This window comes from Perca fluviatilis, chromosome 14, assembly GCF_010015445.1.
Source record: "Perca fluviatilis chromosome 14, GENO_Pfluv_1.0, whole genome shotgun sequence".
Lineage (NCBI taxonomy): Eukaryota > Metazoa > Chordata > Actinopteri > Perciformes > Percidae > Perca > Perca fluviatilis.
Window position 1 is genome coordinate 18916701 of NC_053125.1, and position 14813 is coordinate 18931513.

Genomic DNA, 14813 nt, shown 5'->3' on the forward strand with positions numbered 1-14813 from the left:
AGTGTGCTCAGTAAGTTCAATCAGTTTACATGAGGTGAGGAGGGAAGCACAGTAGACAGACTGTTCTCATAAAGTGGCGTATGTATGACACGCCAATTCGTATGCCGTTTTTGCGTGTTATCAAGACGCATAATCGCTTTTTAGCATGTTTATCAACGCTGTTCGGAATTTTCGCCGTAGCGAGTAGTATGAAAGGACATAAGTCTGCGAAGGGAGGTTGGTATGTTTACATCCGCTGTATATACAGCGTAGATATACACGTGGATAGCTCAAAATGCGTACAGATAACACGCCATTTGGCTTTAGGAAAGTGGCGTGTATGTTTACACAAAGTCATGATGCCATGTTGCAGTAGAGGACAGCAATGGCACAAAAATTCGACTTCAATATCAATACTGATACTTTTTATTATTAAAAGTGCCAAATGTACTATAATGTACAGAAGAGCTGTGTCATGATTTATGAGCTGAATATCCTACTTCTGATTTGTTATTACTTTAAGGAAGTGTTCTACATTGGCCAGCAGATGGCACCCTTGTTTTATTTTGAGTTCTCCCTTTCTGTTTGGCTTGCCGTAGAACTGAGCCTTTTTGACCCTCCGCAGCCACCGGAGGTCATATTCTCTTTGTTTTCCAAAAGGCTCAATAAATGACGAAGGTTTTGCATGTCTCAGCCACCATTTGGACACCTGTTTTCCCTGTCCCTGCCACGTGCCCTGGTATATCCAACATCCTAAATAAGCACAACGCAGAGTCAGACTTTGCTGGGGCTTGCAGCCTGACAGATAGGGTTACATTGCCATAGTGCCGTAACCCATTTACAGTGTATTGAAGACATTCTCCTAACTTTCTATCTCAATTCATGGTTCCTTTAAATTGTGAAAAGACATATGCTATTCAGACAAATTTGTATTTATTAATTCATTTCCATTTTTTAAATTCTCATTGAACAAAAATAATGTCCATGTCCAGAGTGCTATTAAGATGAATGGCCACAAGCCATTTAGCAATGCAGTGTTAAAAATGTGTATTAGTTAGACAAAAAGAATATCTTTACCCAAGGTCCATTTACTCACTTTTTCCAGTGCTTTCCATCACATTTTGCAGTCATCCTCAGCAGATGGAATTTGTTCAGCTGTCAACGGGGGTCCCCATATACGATCACCTGTTATCACGTGACCAAAACTCCATTCCAAGGTAATGTGATGACAACTGTGGTATCTTCATGACAACTGAGCAAACTCCATCAGATGAGAAAGAGCATAACAGGTAATTACAATAAAGGTACCGTACGAAAATGCCTGATCCCTTCTAAGAGACGAGTTCAACTTGTATTTTAAATAATCCCTGTTGTAAACATTTTGAGTTCCAAGGGAGAAAGAAAGATATCTGTCCAAAGGTCTGAAAAAGCTTCCTTTATTTTCATTTTTTGGAGGCGTGAATATTTATGCAGGTCATTTACATCCATCTTCTATCAGCAGCTGAGTGCTGTAAACTGAGTGCCAATATAAATATTTTACACCACCTGTAAGCAGTGGGGAAGTCAGTGCTTTATTGTCTAGACATGAGATAAGAGTTATGTATTATAAAAACCATGTATAGTAGAGAAATCCTGAACAAATATACAGGTGACCAGAGAAGGATCTGACAAGAGCTCTGCAGTAGCAATATTTTTTGTGCAAAAGTGACTCATAAGAGATGGCATTTCAGAGTGGGAGTTCAAATCATGTCAAATTGCAGCATTGATAAAGAAGATGCCACCCTTAGGGGTAAATATGACTCAACGTGTTTCTCGACACACAGGAAGTCTTTAAAAGGATGGATTACAAAAGCTTGAGTATCAGAGTGGGGAAACAGAGATGGGGGGGCCTGCAAACCCATTTCTTAGGAAAAATTTTCACTTTAACTGAGAGTATAAAAGGAAGTTGCAGAAAACATGGGTCTCACAGTATCAGCACGGGAGGACTCTTCAAATCTGAGTAGAGGACTGCAAAAACGAAAGGCTTTGCTTCAGTTTGTGAGATACAAGGAGTCTGCATCATTTAAGACGAGGATGAATACTTCAATCCAGTGCATCATTGTCCTGGCCTGCTGTATCACTTACACTTCAATGGGTAAGTGTGTTAATTTATAGGATTGTGGAAAGCTTTTTTGCTGTATTTCTGCATTTATATGTATATATATATGTATGCATTTATTTATATATATATATATATATATATATATATATATATATATCTTTACATGAGAGGTGAAACTGTTGCTGTTACATAGATTATTTAAACTGAGAATGTTAAACTGTCTCAATTTTTGCAGCTATTTTGCAATGCCAGTGTATAAAAAGCAGCAGGTCTGTTGACCCCTCTCTCATCGCTGATGTCAAGGAGTATCCGCCTCGTCCATACTGCAACAAAAAAGAAGTAATGTAAGTGTCTGCAGTAACATGAGCAAAATGTAGTTTTTTTATTTTTCTGTTTTTAATGTTGATTTTCTAATGACTGTAATTTGTAAGTGTTGTGTAGAAAGTTGTTTTACATTAAAGGTCCCATGACATGGTGCTCTTTGGATGCTTTTATATAGACCTTAGTGGTCCCCTAATACTGTATCTGAAGTCTCTTTCCCAAAATTCAGTCTTGGTGCAGAATTAATTGCCACTAGAGCCAGTCCAACATGGCATCATGACTTTGTGTAAACATCCATGCCACTTTCCTAAAGCCAAATGCTGTGTTATCTGTACGCATTTTGAGCTATCCACGTGTATGTCTACGCTGTATACAGCAGATGTAAACATACACGCCACGTGGCTTCGCCACGCTGCTTGTTATTGCGAGAATGTGACGTACTATCGCGAGAACAATGTCACACGGGTGTAAAAAAAAAAGAAAATTAAAAGGTTGGGTTTAGGGAAAGAACACTGGGAAAGGCTTTAGTAACACAAAAAAGCAGCAAAACCACAGAAGAAAATGACAAAAACATGCTTAGGAAAACAATAAACAGTTGGGTTTAGGAAAGAAACATTGGGGAAGGCTTCAAAAAAGAAAAATGGCTGAAAATCACCACACGCGAGCGTGATCCCGGTTCTCCTGGGTGAAAGTCCTGTGTTTTACCCATCCACTGACTTACATCCCTTTATACTACTCGCTACGGCGAAAATTCACTCTTAATGTAGGTCAATGGCGGGCGAATTGCGTTGATAAACACAATAAAAAGCAATTATGCGTCTTGGTAACACGCCAAAATGGCATACGGATTGGCGTGTCATAAATACGCCGCTTTATGAGATCAGTCTGGCTAGTCCCACAATGAGCTTTCCTTAGGATGTGCCATTTGTGTCTGTAGCTATTGAGGAGGAGAGAGGGGGGGCGCCGGGGCAAGGTGGAGGGTGGGGGTGTGGCCTTGACCAACTGCCACTTTGCTCGTTTGAAAGCCATGATGTCTCTCTCTCATGGGTGGACCAAATTCTCTGGGCGGGCAAACCAGAGAAAGGGGAGGTAATCTTGCTCCTTATGACCTCATAAGGAGCAAGATTCCAGAACGGCCCATCTGAGCTTTCATTTTCTCAAAGGCAGAGCAGGATACCCAGGGCTCGGTTTACACCTATCACCATTTCTAGCCACTGGGGGACCAAAGACAGGCTGGGGGAACACATATTAATGTTAAAAAACCTCATAAAGTGACATTTTCATGCCATGGGACCTTTTAAAGCTTTCTCTTTCTCCTACAGTGCCGTACTGAAAGATAAAACCTTACGGTGTCTTGACCCCAGTTCACGCTTCACCCAAGCAGTCCTGCAGACAATAAAAATGTAAGTCCAAAGCTTTTTTGAAATGGTGTGCTTTCATTAGCCATCGTTTCGACACAGTGTAAGCTAATATGTATTTAATTAGATGAGAGAGAAGAGACAAGTAGACATTACTACATTTAAGGGGTCACAATTAAAAAAAGCTGGAAACCACTGTTTCAGATGATTAAAATGTCAAAGGTTAAACATGATATGCTTTCTTTACAGGCAGATGGTGGTCCGTGCTGCTAAGAAGAATATCACCAGCCCCAAAACAACCACAGCATCAGCCACAGTGTCAGCTACAGTGTCAGCTACAGCAACGCCAGCATCATCATAATGCAAATGTGTTTATCATCGTTGCAATTAAACAGAGGTATCTAATTTGTACACCTTCCCAAAGGGTAAGGGTATGGTTGCTATTAGTTCCCGCTTGTTTCTACAAAATCAAACCCAGGCACTTGCTGAAACAAGTGAAATTGTTTCACTTCATTTGTTTTGAGTGTTGCTCACTGGAAGCTAAAAGTTAATACTCCAGCAGCCATGACTGAGGATGGCCACATTTAGTAGACAGTTTGTGAAGCCAGAATATTCTTCAGGGTAAACAGATGCATGTATGAAGTGTGATTTAAGTATGCTGATAAGACTATTGTATTTCCACCCTAAAATACCTGCCTTAAGATTTGATCCACGGTTAATGTGTTTGTTTTTTAACTACTACTAATTGTATCGTATGTGTCCACACTACTGTGATTTTAGAAGTAAATCATCGTCTTTCAATATTTTGTAAAAGACTTGGTCATGTTGTAATTCAAGCTGGCAGATAATAATGTGAAGGTCAGTCATGAAAGAAATGATGGTAAAAGTGAGCTTTTTTTATGTTAAAGGTCCCATGGCATGAAAATTTCACTTTATGAGGTTTTTTAACATTAATATGTGTTCCTCCAGCTTGAAATGGTGATAAGTGTAAACCGAGCCCTGGGTATCCCACTCTGCCTTTGAGAAAATGAGAGCTCAGATGGACCGTTCTGGAATCTTGCTTGTTATGAGGTCATAAGGATCAAGGTTACCTCCCCTTTCTCTGCTTTGCCCACCCAGAGAATTTGGCCAACCCATGGGAGAGAGACATCATGGCTTTCAAACGAGAAAAGTGGCAGTTGGTCAAGGCCACACCCCCACCCTCCACCTTGCCCCGCCCTCTCTCTTCCTCAATAGCTAGAGACACAAAAATGGCACATCCTAAGGAAAGCTCATTGTGGGACTGGCTCTAGTGGTTGTAATTCTGCACCAAGGCTGAATTTCGGGAAAGAGACTTCAGATACAGTATTAGGGGACCACTAAGGTCTATATAAAAGCATCCAAAGAGCACCATGTCATGGGACCTTTAAAGCATTATTTGTTTTTGTAATTTGAAGCTATTTCTTTATCTTTTTTTATTACAAACAAATGTGTATTTATTCATACGTTATACTCTAAGTGTGCCCAGTTTTTTTTATTTTTCAGGCTGAAATCATAATGTACAATACTGACTTTTGACATGTGATGGTAAAATAAAACTAACATTTTGGAAATTTCTTTTGAAACAGCCAGTTCAAAGCAGCTAGTGACATATTAGCAACTTCATCCTCTAGATGCACTAATTGTTATTAGTATTTGCAACATAAACTGCAAGGTGTAATTATGCAAACAGACTAAGGTGCAAGTATATATGGTCAGTAATCAAAAAACTTATAGAAACCACCATTTTAAAACTAAAGGATGGAGCCAGAACCTAAACAAGACCGAGTCTACAGCTATGTCTGTGTGCTAACATGCTGATGTTAAGCAGGTATAATGTTAACCATGTTCTCTATCTTAAAGGTCCCATGGCATGAAAATGTCACTTTATGAGGTTTTTTTAACATTAACATGCGTTCCCCCAGCCTGCCTATGGTCCCCCAGTGGCTAGAAATGGTGATAGGTGTAAACCGAGCCCTGGGTATCCTGGCTGAATTTTGGGAAAGAGACTTCAGATACAGTATTAGGGGACCACTAAGGTCTATATAAAAGCATCCAAAGAGCACCATTTCATGGGACCTTTAAAGAAACATTGTGTAACATTATTTTTTGCAATTTAGCACACCGTTGTAAATATGGACAGCTGTGCAGAAGCATTTGTTGATTACATTACTTATGCGATTTCCTTCTAAGATATACTCTTGCTCGGTCACTCTCCTTTTCTCTAATTAGCTTTCTCCGTCAACGTTCTCTTCGGTCTTTTCATCTCTGCCATGATGTCCATAGAGGCTGCTGAACCCAGTTCCGTCACTCGGTCCAATTCTGCCACGGCACCAGCACTGCTCCTGGTCAGCATTCCAGTCATAATCATTCAGTCATGAATCAAAACACTGGAATTAAGACCAGTTGATGGTGTTTGATAAAAAAAATCGGGATCAACAATTTGATTGCAATTGAACCTGAGGAGGATGTGGATACCAAATTTAAGTTGTCAAGACATTTCACTCAACCAGAAAAAAAGAGTAAACCTGGTGGTGGTGCTTGAGGAAAAATCAGGCCATCACCAAAGTCATTAGGATTCATCCTCTGGGGACCATGAATGTCTGTAACAAAAATGTAATGACAATTCCTCCAGTACTTATTGAACTATTTCAGTAAGGACCAAAGTGGGGGACCGACTGACCAACACCACTATTCATAGAGCCATGCTGCTAGAATGGCTAAGAATATATATGTTACTGTGGGAATGCAGGTTCTGTTTCTCTTTCACAGAAAAAGAACTGAAGTCATAAATCATCACTGACACCCTCTGTTACAATATTATTGCAATAACACTGATAAAACGTATCTGCTGCTAAACAGGTTTCTGTACAGCCCCCGCAGCCCTCTATCCTCTTGCTTCACTGTGGCCTGTAATCAGTAAGTAAGTAACAAAGTCACATGTTATCTGTAGACAAAAACAAGCTGGTAAATTAGAAGAGAACTATTAGAAATATTACAGATACTGCTTTCATGTTTTCTATTCAATGTTAGCTCATGACAGCTTCTTAGGATTCAAGTACTGTCCTGGATCAGTTAACAGTTGTGTAACAGTAAAATGACTTCACATTGTCAGGGGTATTGTGGTATTTACACTTTTAATTAATTCCCTAATTTATAGTGTAGGCAATATTGTGTTCATTCTGTGCTTGTGGTTGTAAAATGGTTTCTATATGGTTTAAAAAGTCCCCTTAAGGTTGTTTTTCAAAAGAGTACAATTTTGCCAAGTCATACTGTAATACGCCATTTAATTTCTTACAGTCATGTGGCCTTGAGGCTTCACACCACTTTTATCCCACATTTATGACCCCAACGTCTGACAAAGACACATGCCTTTAATCATAAGGGAGTAATATTTCTCAAGGAATGTCTGAAAGCGCTTTGTCATTTAAAAAGATGATTTTAGCTGCTATCTTGGTCATTAAGTAAATTATATGTCACTGATACTTGATGAACAGATAATTATGTTGAATTTCAACCTCTTGACTAATTAGCAAAACTAAGAGAGAAAAAGACTTTTAACAAGTCTTTATTTTGGTGTCAGTTTAACCTCAAAACAAATTGATTGAAACAGTGTAAATGACGGTTAATGCTGTTCAAGTGTTCTTTCTTAGTGTTTTTAGCTGACCTGGACCAGAAATTATTCAGTTAAAACCGTTTTCTGTGAAGATTGCTTGAAGTGATGTAAATTAGTGTTTTATGTGGAGTGACTAACCTAGGGGAAACACTGCATACTAACACCAAAAATACAACACTGATGAACTCACATAGTAACTCTATTGTGCTGTACGTATATACAGGGTCTGATAAAGACCCCAGGACAAAAGACAACAACACAACCTCACATATACGTCATGTGTGCAGTAGCCACAGGTGAAACTGTGTTTGTTTACAGAAATGTATCTTTTGATCATTATCCTCTTTCAGTCAGGGAGAAAACCGTGATGAATACTTCTGCAGAAGAGAAATGAATCTGTTGGCTGATTGTCAAGACAAACATGCTCTGTCTGTATGACTAATTTCTCTGATTGCCAACCGCAAACATGGCGTGTCTTAACCTCCAGGGCCTCTTGTCTGTCCCTGAACTCATCGTCCCATGACTACCTTCTGCTGCACATGTGAATGCACCAAAGTGAAACCAACATGCGCGCACACACACACATATATACAAACTGGGTTTTTTTTTGTGGCTAAGTTCACGAAGCGCACATGATTGATGTGTAAATATTGGACATCGGAATGTATATAAACAGTCGCAACAGCTGTATGATATCTGTCTGAGTTGAAGAATTTAACAGGCAACTGCTTCTACAAGTAAACTAGCACAAACAAGATGAAGCTCTGCATCCTGCTTATGTTTGTGACCCTGCCCGTCCTTGTTTACGGTAAGAGCACTACTACACGATTTGTGAATTAACATTCTTCTGTAATGGTGACATACTAAACATTAGGCATTTGGAATAAAGTGGGTTGGTGAAGGGTGATTAATTTGCTCGTAAATAACTCTGGATACTGATGGGTTTCCTGCAGAGCTCTACTCATTCCAGAATAGATAATCGTCAATCTGGAAACAGTATTTTAATTAAATTAAGGATGTGAAACACGCTGTCAAAGCCCTAAAGCAAGTAAATTATTCGAGATAAACCAGTTGGCAAAGGGGAACTGCAATGTGTGATTTACTTTAAAGCAAGAATAAATCCCTTGTACTTTCCTGTATTGTGAATGTTCCCTTGAGAAGCATAGCAATCATTTCACCACTTATTGCATGAAATATAAATCATTATATCTGTATTTTTGCAGGTTACTATAAAAACAAAACGTGTTGTATGACAATCAGTTTGCAGGGACTTGAAACTTGCTACTGTTCCATCACATTAACATCATGTCAGCTCTTATTGTTTATTGTTTTATCGTTGCATTATATTTTACAGTGTTCGCGGATCTTAAAAAAGCCTGTGTTGCATTACCACACCAAAATAACGTAACCAGAAATGGAAGAAGTACTCAGATCCTTTAGTTGAGGAAAATTTGCAAAACCACAGTGTAAAACTACTCCATTAGTAAAAGTCCTGCATTGGAAATTTTACTTACGTGCAAGTACATATGTAAGTATTACCGCCAAAATGTAAGAAAAGTACTTATTTAGCAGAATGATCTTGTTTGATGTTTTATTGTTATATATGATAATATTAAATAGTGTTAATGATGCGTTAGTCTGTGAGAAGAACGGTATGTATTGTTAATAACAATTTAACATTTTTATATATTATTTTTTTTATATATATAATATATTTAGTTATATGATAATCTGTTTTGTATGTACAATCTTATCTGCTAAGTAACTTTTTATTATTTATCAAAATTGTACTTAACTACTACAGCTACATTCCACCACTGAAGGTAACGTAGGCAAAAAAAAAAATGCAGCCATGGTGTTCACTTATGTATTACCTATGGAATGTTGAACCAACGGCTCTATATTACCGTAACTCCGCCAAACTTTTCAGCCTTCAGTGACCTTTTCGCATCATGACTTGAGAATGTACGTTGTAGTGAACAGGAAGATGACTGGGGGAGAAAAGAGGGAAGTGCCCATTGTAACAATGTCACAATACCAAGGCTGCTGGTTCTGATGAAAGCCTGCAGTTAGAAAGTTGCCTTGTCAGTATTTGATTCATGGATTAATGAACACATACACATCAGGTGTTACACCATCACACTGAGACCATGCCAAGTTCCCATTAAAGTCAAACAAGGAAGGGGAAGATGCAGTGGTTTTGCATTTACTAAAGGAGGGGGAACGCCTTATCTCAGTTTCTTCCTTCACATGTGAGTTGTTGGAAATGCATACTTTGCAGTGTCAATGTTTGAGCTGAACAGATTGCATAAACACAAAGTGGTCTATGTAAACCACAACATTTATCACTGTCGAGCTGATAATGTAAAAACACCAGAGATGGTTACATTTCTGGGAGCTGTTAGTGTATCAAAACAATACGTTTCATTTCAGAAAAAGTCTGCCATGAGTGAGAAGCTGATGTGATACGTTTGTCTGCTTAAAATCTGACGATAGGAATGCCACCAATCAGTAGAGACTACAACACACACTGCCGGTGCCTTCAGGTGGAGTCGAGGATCATCCCTCCAGACAATCTGAGGAGCATCAAGCTCGTCCCTGAAGGGCCCCACTGCCCGGATATAGAAGTCATGTAAGTGCTCTCATATTAACGACTGTATAATCAAAGTAATCACGCAAATCATAACAATTTTATATTATTAGAAGGAAGAAAGTAACAACTATTTTCATTGTCACTTGTTACAGTTACCCAGAGCCCAAAGTGATGTCTTCAAATTGCTGATTTTCTCCCAAAAGAGATTACATTTACAGTGATATAAAAATCAATATATAAATCCAGGGATCCAGGGCACTCATGTCCTCGGTATTGTTTCTGGGAAGTTTTTTAGTTTTCTAATGGTCTAAAGGTTTAATAAAAGGGATTTAGCTTTTCCATATGAAACACTATTTAGATCATTATATTGGGAGATACCATTTACATGATATAAAATTAAACCGTTAATTGTACATAAAAAGTGAAAGACAATTCTTTAAAACAAATTGTCTCATGTAAAGCACTTTGAATAACCTTGTTATTGAACTTTACAAATGAAATTGCCTTGCCTTTGAGACAGAATTTAGATGATTGTGTATATAGAATATTTAATATATTTAATATTTAATAAATTAAGAAGTTTGGTTGCTTTTCAATCCTGGCCCTAATTGTGGTACTTTTCTTTTGACCCAGAGCTGGACTGGTGAATGGGGAGAAAGTGTGCCTGAACCCTCGGTCCTCCTGGGTGAAGAAGCTTATTCACTTTGTTCTTGAGAAACAACTGCATCAGAATGGAGGAGAAGCACTTCCCAAGAATCGAGGATAATACCATGATACAAATTAAAAACATGTTGCAATTGAAGCTGTTGAAACATGTCTTTCTGCAACTATGAGCCATGATGTTTTACTTTAATAAATAACATTTAACCCAATTTGTGTAACTTAAATAACTTTTCTGTTGTTATTGTTAATATTTTCTTAAACATTTCTAAGTAACATTGATTCTGGACTTATATTGACTATGTGTTAGAGCACATAAAAACAGATGTGTGTGATTATGTTAAGGAAGTAGTTGTAAGACTTGGGTAAGATATTTAATTGCGCTCATACATTCAAGTGTGACACTAATATGTTAATTGTTACTCTGTGTAGAAAGTTTGGTTGTATGACCAGATGAAGAAGTAGCAGATGAATGTAGCATGAAATCTGTCACACTATGTAATACTGTGTGGAGCTTCTCCAACATATCATTTGCTTTGTTAAACCACTATCCATATATCCAATGTGAGGCTTAAAAGAAAACAAATATATGTTTAAAAAGCAAAATGTGTTGTGTCTTCCATTCAAACCTGCTTTGCTCTGGATGTGAAGCCTGTTGCCACATATTTGTAGAAATACACTGTTGAACACTTAGCGTTTTAATAAACTTCAACAGCATTTTGCAGCCAACAGAAGATGCACAAACTTAAACATAAGATGCATAAAACAAATGTACAATAACAAGACTACATTTACACCTTGCATTAACCCGCGTTTTGTTCTTATCCAGTTGTGGTATCCAGATACAGATTACATTTGCCTGCCATGCCAGAGTTTTGTGCACTTCCCGTGATATGTCGTTTTCTAACCGTTGGCTGCATGGTGGGAGACTTCCAGATAACTTTATCAGTTAATCTGTGTGTACTTTAACAGAGAGTGTTGTACCTGTTCAAACAGGTACAGCTTATTTGCTCGCATCACTAGACAGAGTTTGGTGATCACAGGTTACGGATAAAAAACTTCAGTGTAGGATCAGGTGTTGATAACTTCAGGCCCCTGGTGTTACTCAGGAACATTAATACATGGATGTGTTTGAACATCCACATACCACATTCACTGTTTCAAGATATTTCCTTTTTTCTTTGGTAGCTCCCATTCATTCACAGCAGACACATGCTTTTGGGCCACTCAGTGTGGGTGAGGAGGTGGTATCATATGAAAAAGTGTCTGTCTGCATGTTACAAGAGGTGGTGCAACATATGGAGCGTGGACCCAGAAAAGGCCGCAGTCATGAAGGACGTGGTCGAGCCAGAGGAGACCAAGGCGGGTACCGTGGACAAAATGATGAGCCCTACGACCCAGACCCGTGTTTGTACTGCAAGGACTCAATGTCCAAATGTGTTCTTCGTAACTGCCCGAAGAAATAGCAAAACCACCTCAGACAGAGAACAACACTTATCCCTCTGATTGACTGAGTCCAAAAGCTGATGAGGAAGGTATTGCAACCACATATACACTTGCTTCATGCAATGAAGAAATGCTTTGCACTGATACACTGTTTTCTTTGCTATTAGGGACAATTAGATTAGAATGTTCTGGAAAAGAATCTAAAAAGTTAAACCAATTTACAGTATGTTATCTTCTGAAGCCTACAAGAAAATGCCTACTATTGAGTGTAAAGTTAAAGGGGCTCCACTCACCTTTCTAGTTGACTCCGGTGCTACAAACTCAATTATTACAGCAAAAGAATTGACACTGAAGCTCAGTGGTCGTTTTATTTGGTCAATTGGGGCTACAGGTCGAACAGTAAAAGAAGATTTCTCTATTCCCCTCTCATGTACATGGGAAACTGAGGACAGCTCAGTTCGTACCAAGCATTCCTTTTTGGTATCTGATTTACGCCCACTTAATTTGCTTGGTTGTGATTTAATGTGCACTTTTAATATTGTTTTAACCTCAACACCTGATGGATTGAGAATTTCTCATAACGATGCATCTGACATAACCATTTTTGTCAAATACAGCCCTACAACTCCACTTTATGTGTATCAATGGTGGCTGAATCACAGTGTGGCTGAAAGTGACCTCACTGAGGCGGCGTCTGTAATCAGCCCTGCCTCTTGCTGCATGAAACTTGACAACCTGCATTGCACGGCTCATGTTACTGTAGGGCCTGATGAAGAATTCTCAAAACAATTCTTCAGAGACATAAATTACAGTTTGACAACCTCACATCTCATTTGGACTGATACTGACTATAGCTACAATGTTATAGCTGCATGCTTGACTGACAAACAATATCGCTTTTTTGGAGTGCCCAACTCCTTGTGTGTTTTTTCTTCCTCTCTCAAGGCTTGAGCACCTGCTCTTTTCTTCCTCAAGAGAAAGTGTTTTTAAATTTTTGTTTCCTGTAAAATTAACAGAATAGCAGCCTTTTTCAGTTTAGTGTTAACTATTAGATTTTTTACTTGAGTCTGTCACCCAAAATGTCTGTGCACGTCCCTGATGTTGCTGTAAAACTTCTTGCTGCAGAAGGCCTTGAAGTTTAAGAAAAAAAAAAAAAATTCAGTTTGTTCAACAGGGAGAATTTGTTGTGTGATCACAGTTGATGGCAAATCCATCTCACCCAAACATATAGTAGCTAACTGGAACTTTCCCAAACATATCATTTAGAAAGTCTTGTCCTTCTGGAAATATGCTCCTATTACAGAAAGTTTATTTCTAATTATGCAATTATGGAAGCTCCATTGAGCTCCCTGATTTATGGTAAGGGTCTCAGTTCGCATCAAACAATTTCTTTGGAACGCTGATGAAGCGATGAAGTATTTGTGAATATGAAACTGGCTCTGCAGTCTCCCCACGGGCCGGCTGGCGATCCCTCAAAACTGTTTATGCAGACCGTTGACGAGCACAAGAGCTGCATGACATCTGTGGTGCTGCAACACCACGGCGACAGACTCCGTCCGGTTGCAAATTTGATTCTGTCGCTATGGGTTGACGGCGATGCCGCCATGCAGCGGCTGCCGTTGAGGAAGCATTAAATACGTCCAGAAACACTGTAGGCTACTCAGACCTCACCATCCCTGTTCCACATTCTGTGTCACACATTTTGTGGGAACAGAATGAAGAACTCTCATTTATTTGTGGCCAGGTACCTTAGATTACTACTATGTTAGATATGCCAAATGTCACTAACATATATACTGTTCTTAACCCTGATTTTCTTCTCCCCACACCAGATGACAGAGAGGAACAATAGTGTTGCAGAGCTACACACCTGACACACCTCTCACTAAACCTAATTGCATTTTTTATGTTAACAGTTCTGCTTCCAGAGACTCTAGCACTGGCCTGAACCGTTGGGCTCTGTTGTACCTGATTCTGATGCTATCCGATCTGGATCTCTGCCACCTCATCTCTCAGCACAAGCAGTAGAGCTCATTTTCCTAACAGAAGGCTGCCCAGCCATTTTATTCCTCATTTTGCAAAGTTGACACATGGGTTAGACCATGGGTAAAAGGGGGGATGATTAGTATGATGGAAAAACAATTGAGGGAAAAACTTTTTTTAATTTTTGATCAAGAATACTGTCAGGCATGTGACATGTCAAAACAGACAGCCACTGTAGTAGCCAAAGCCCTACTCTCTGAAATAATTCCAAAGATGGAGAATTCCAACCAAAATCTCAAGTATAGTTGTTTGCATTCAAAATGCTGTACAGAAACATGCCCACCCTTGACAAAAGCTCTGCCTATTGTACTGATGTATATGAGAATGTGCACACACGAGCGACTTAACCTGTCACCCTTCGAGATTTTGTTTGCAGCACCTCCACACATTGGACTTGGGCCAAGAGGACCCCCACCGGACACATCATTGTGTGAGGACCAAGCAGGGCCGTACTGGGACTGAAATTCAGCCGGGGACTTTAAGATGGAGAGGCCTTTTACGCGAGTGCCCTTGGTGCACGAGCAGAAGGATTTTTTGCAGTTATTTTAATTCTAATAGTGTTTTTATGGTATAAAGAGAATCAGATGACGCTGAAGACCTTCAAGAAACTTTAGGATGACACCTGCCTCCTCAGGTTGTATAAGCAAGTCACCACTGCACTGAATACAACCAGGTCAG

At 39.1% G+C, this 14813-nt stretch overlaps 2 protein-coding genes across 2 annotated transcripts; both read left to right on the plus strand.

Moving 5' to 3' along the window:
- Positions 1-944: 944 nt before the first annotated feature.
- Positions 945-4654, plus strand: LOC120573250 (C-X-C motif chemokine 2-like). Its single transcript, XM_039822854.1, has 4 exons — positions 945-2113; positions 2316-2424; positions 3724-3804; positions 4009-4654. The coding sequence occupies exons 1-4, from the start codon at positions 1936-1938 to the stop codon at positions 4118-4120; spliced, it is 480 nt and encodes a 159-aa protein (XP_039678788.1). The 5' UTR covers positions 945-1935; the 3' UTR covers positions 4121-4654.
- A 3107-nt stretch (positions 4655-7761) lies between these two features.
- cxcl19 (chemokine (C-X-C motif) ligand 19) lies at positions 7762-11247 on the plus strand. The gene is made up of 3 exons (XM_039822855.1): positions 7762-8201; positions 9890-10025; positions 10620-11247. Exons 1-3 carry the CDS (start codon positions 8150-8152, stop codon positions 10750-10752), a joined length of 321 nt encoding a protein of 106 aa, XP_039678789.1. The 5' UTR covers positions 7762-8149; the 3' UTR covers positions 10753-11247.
- The last annotated feature ends 3566 nt before the right edge of the window (positions 11248-14813 follow it).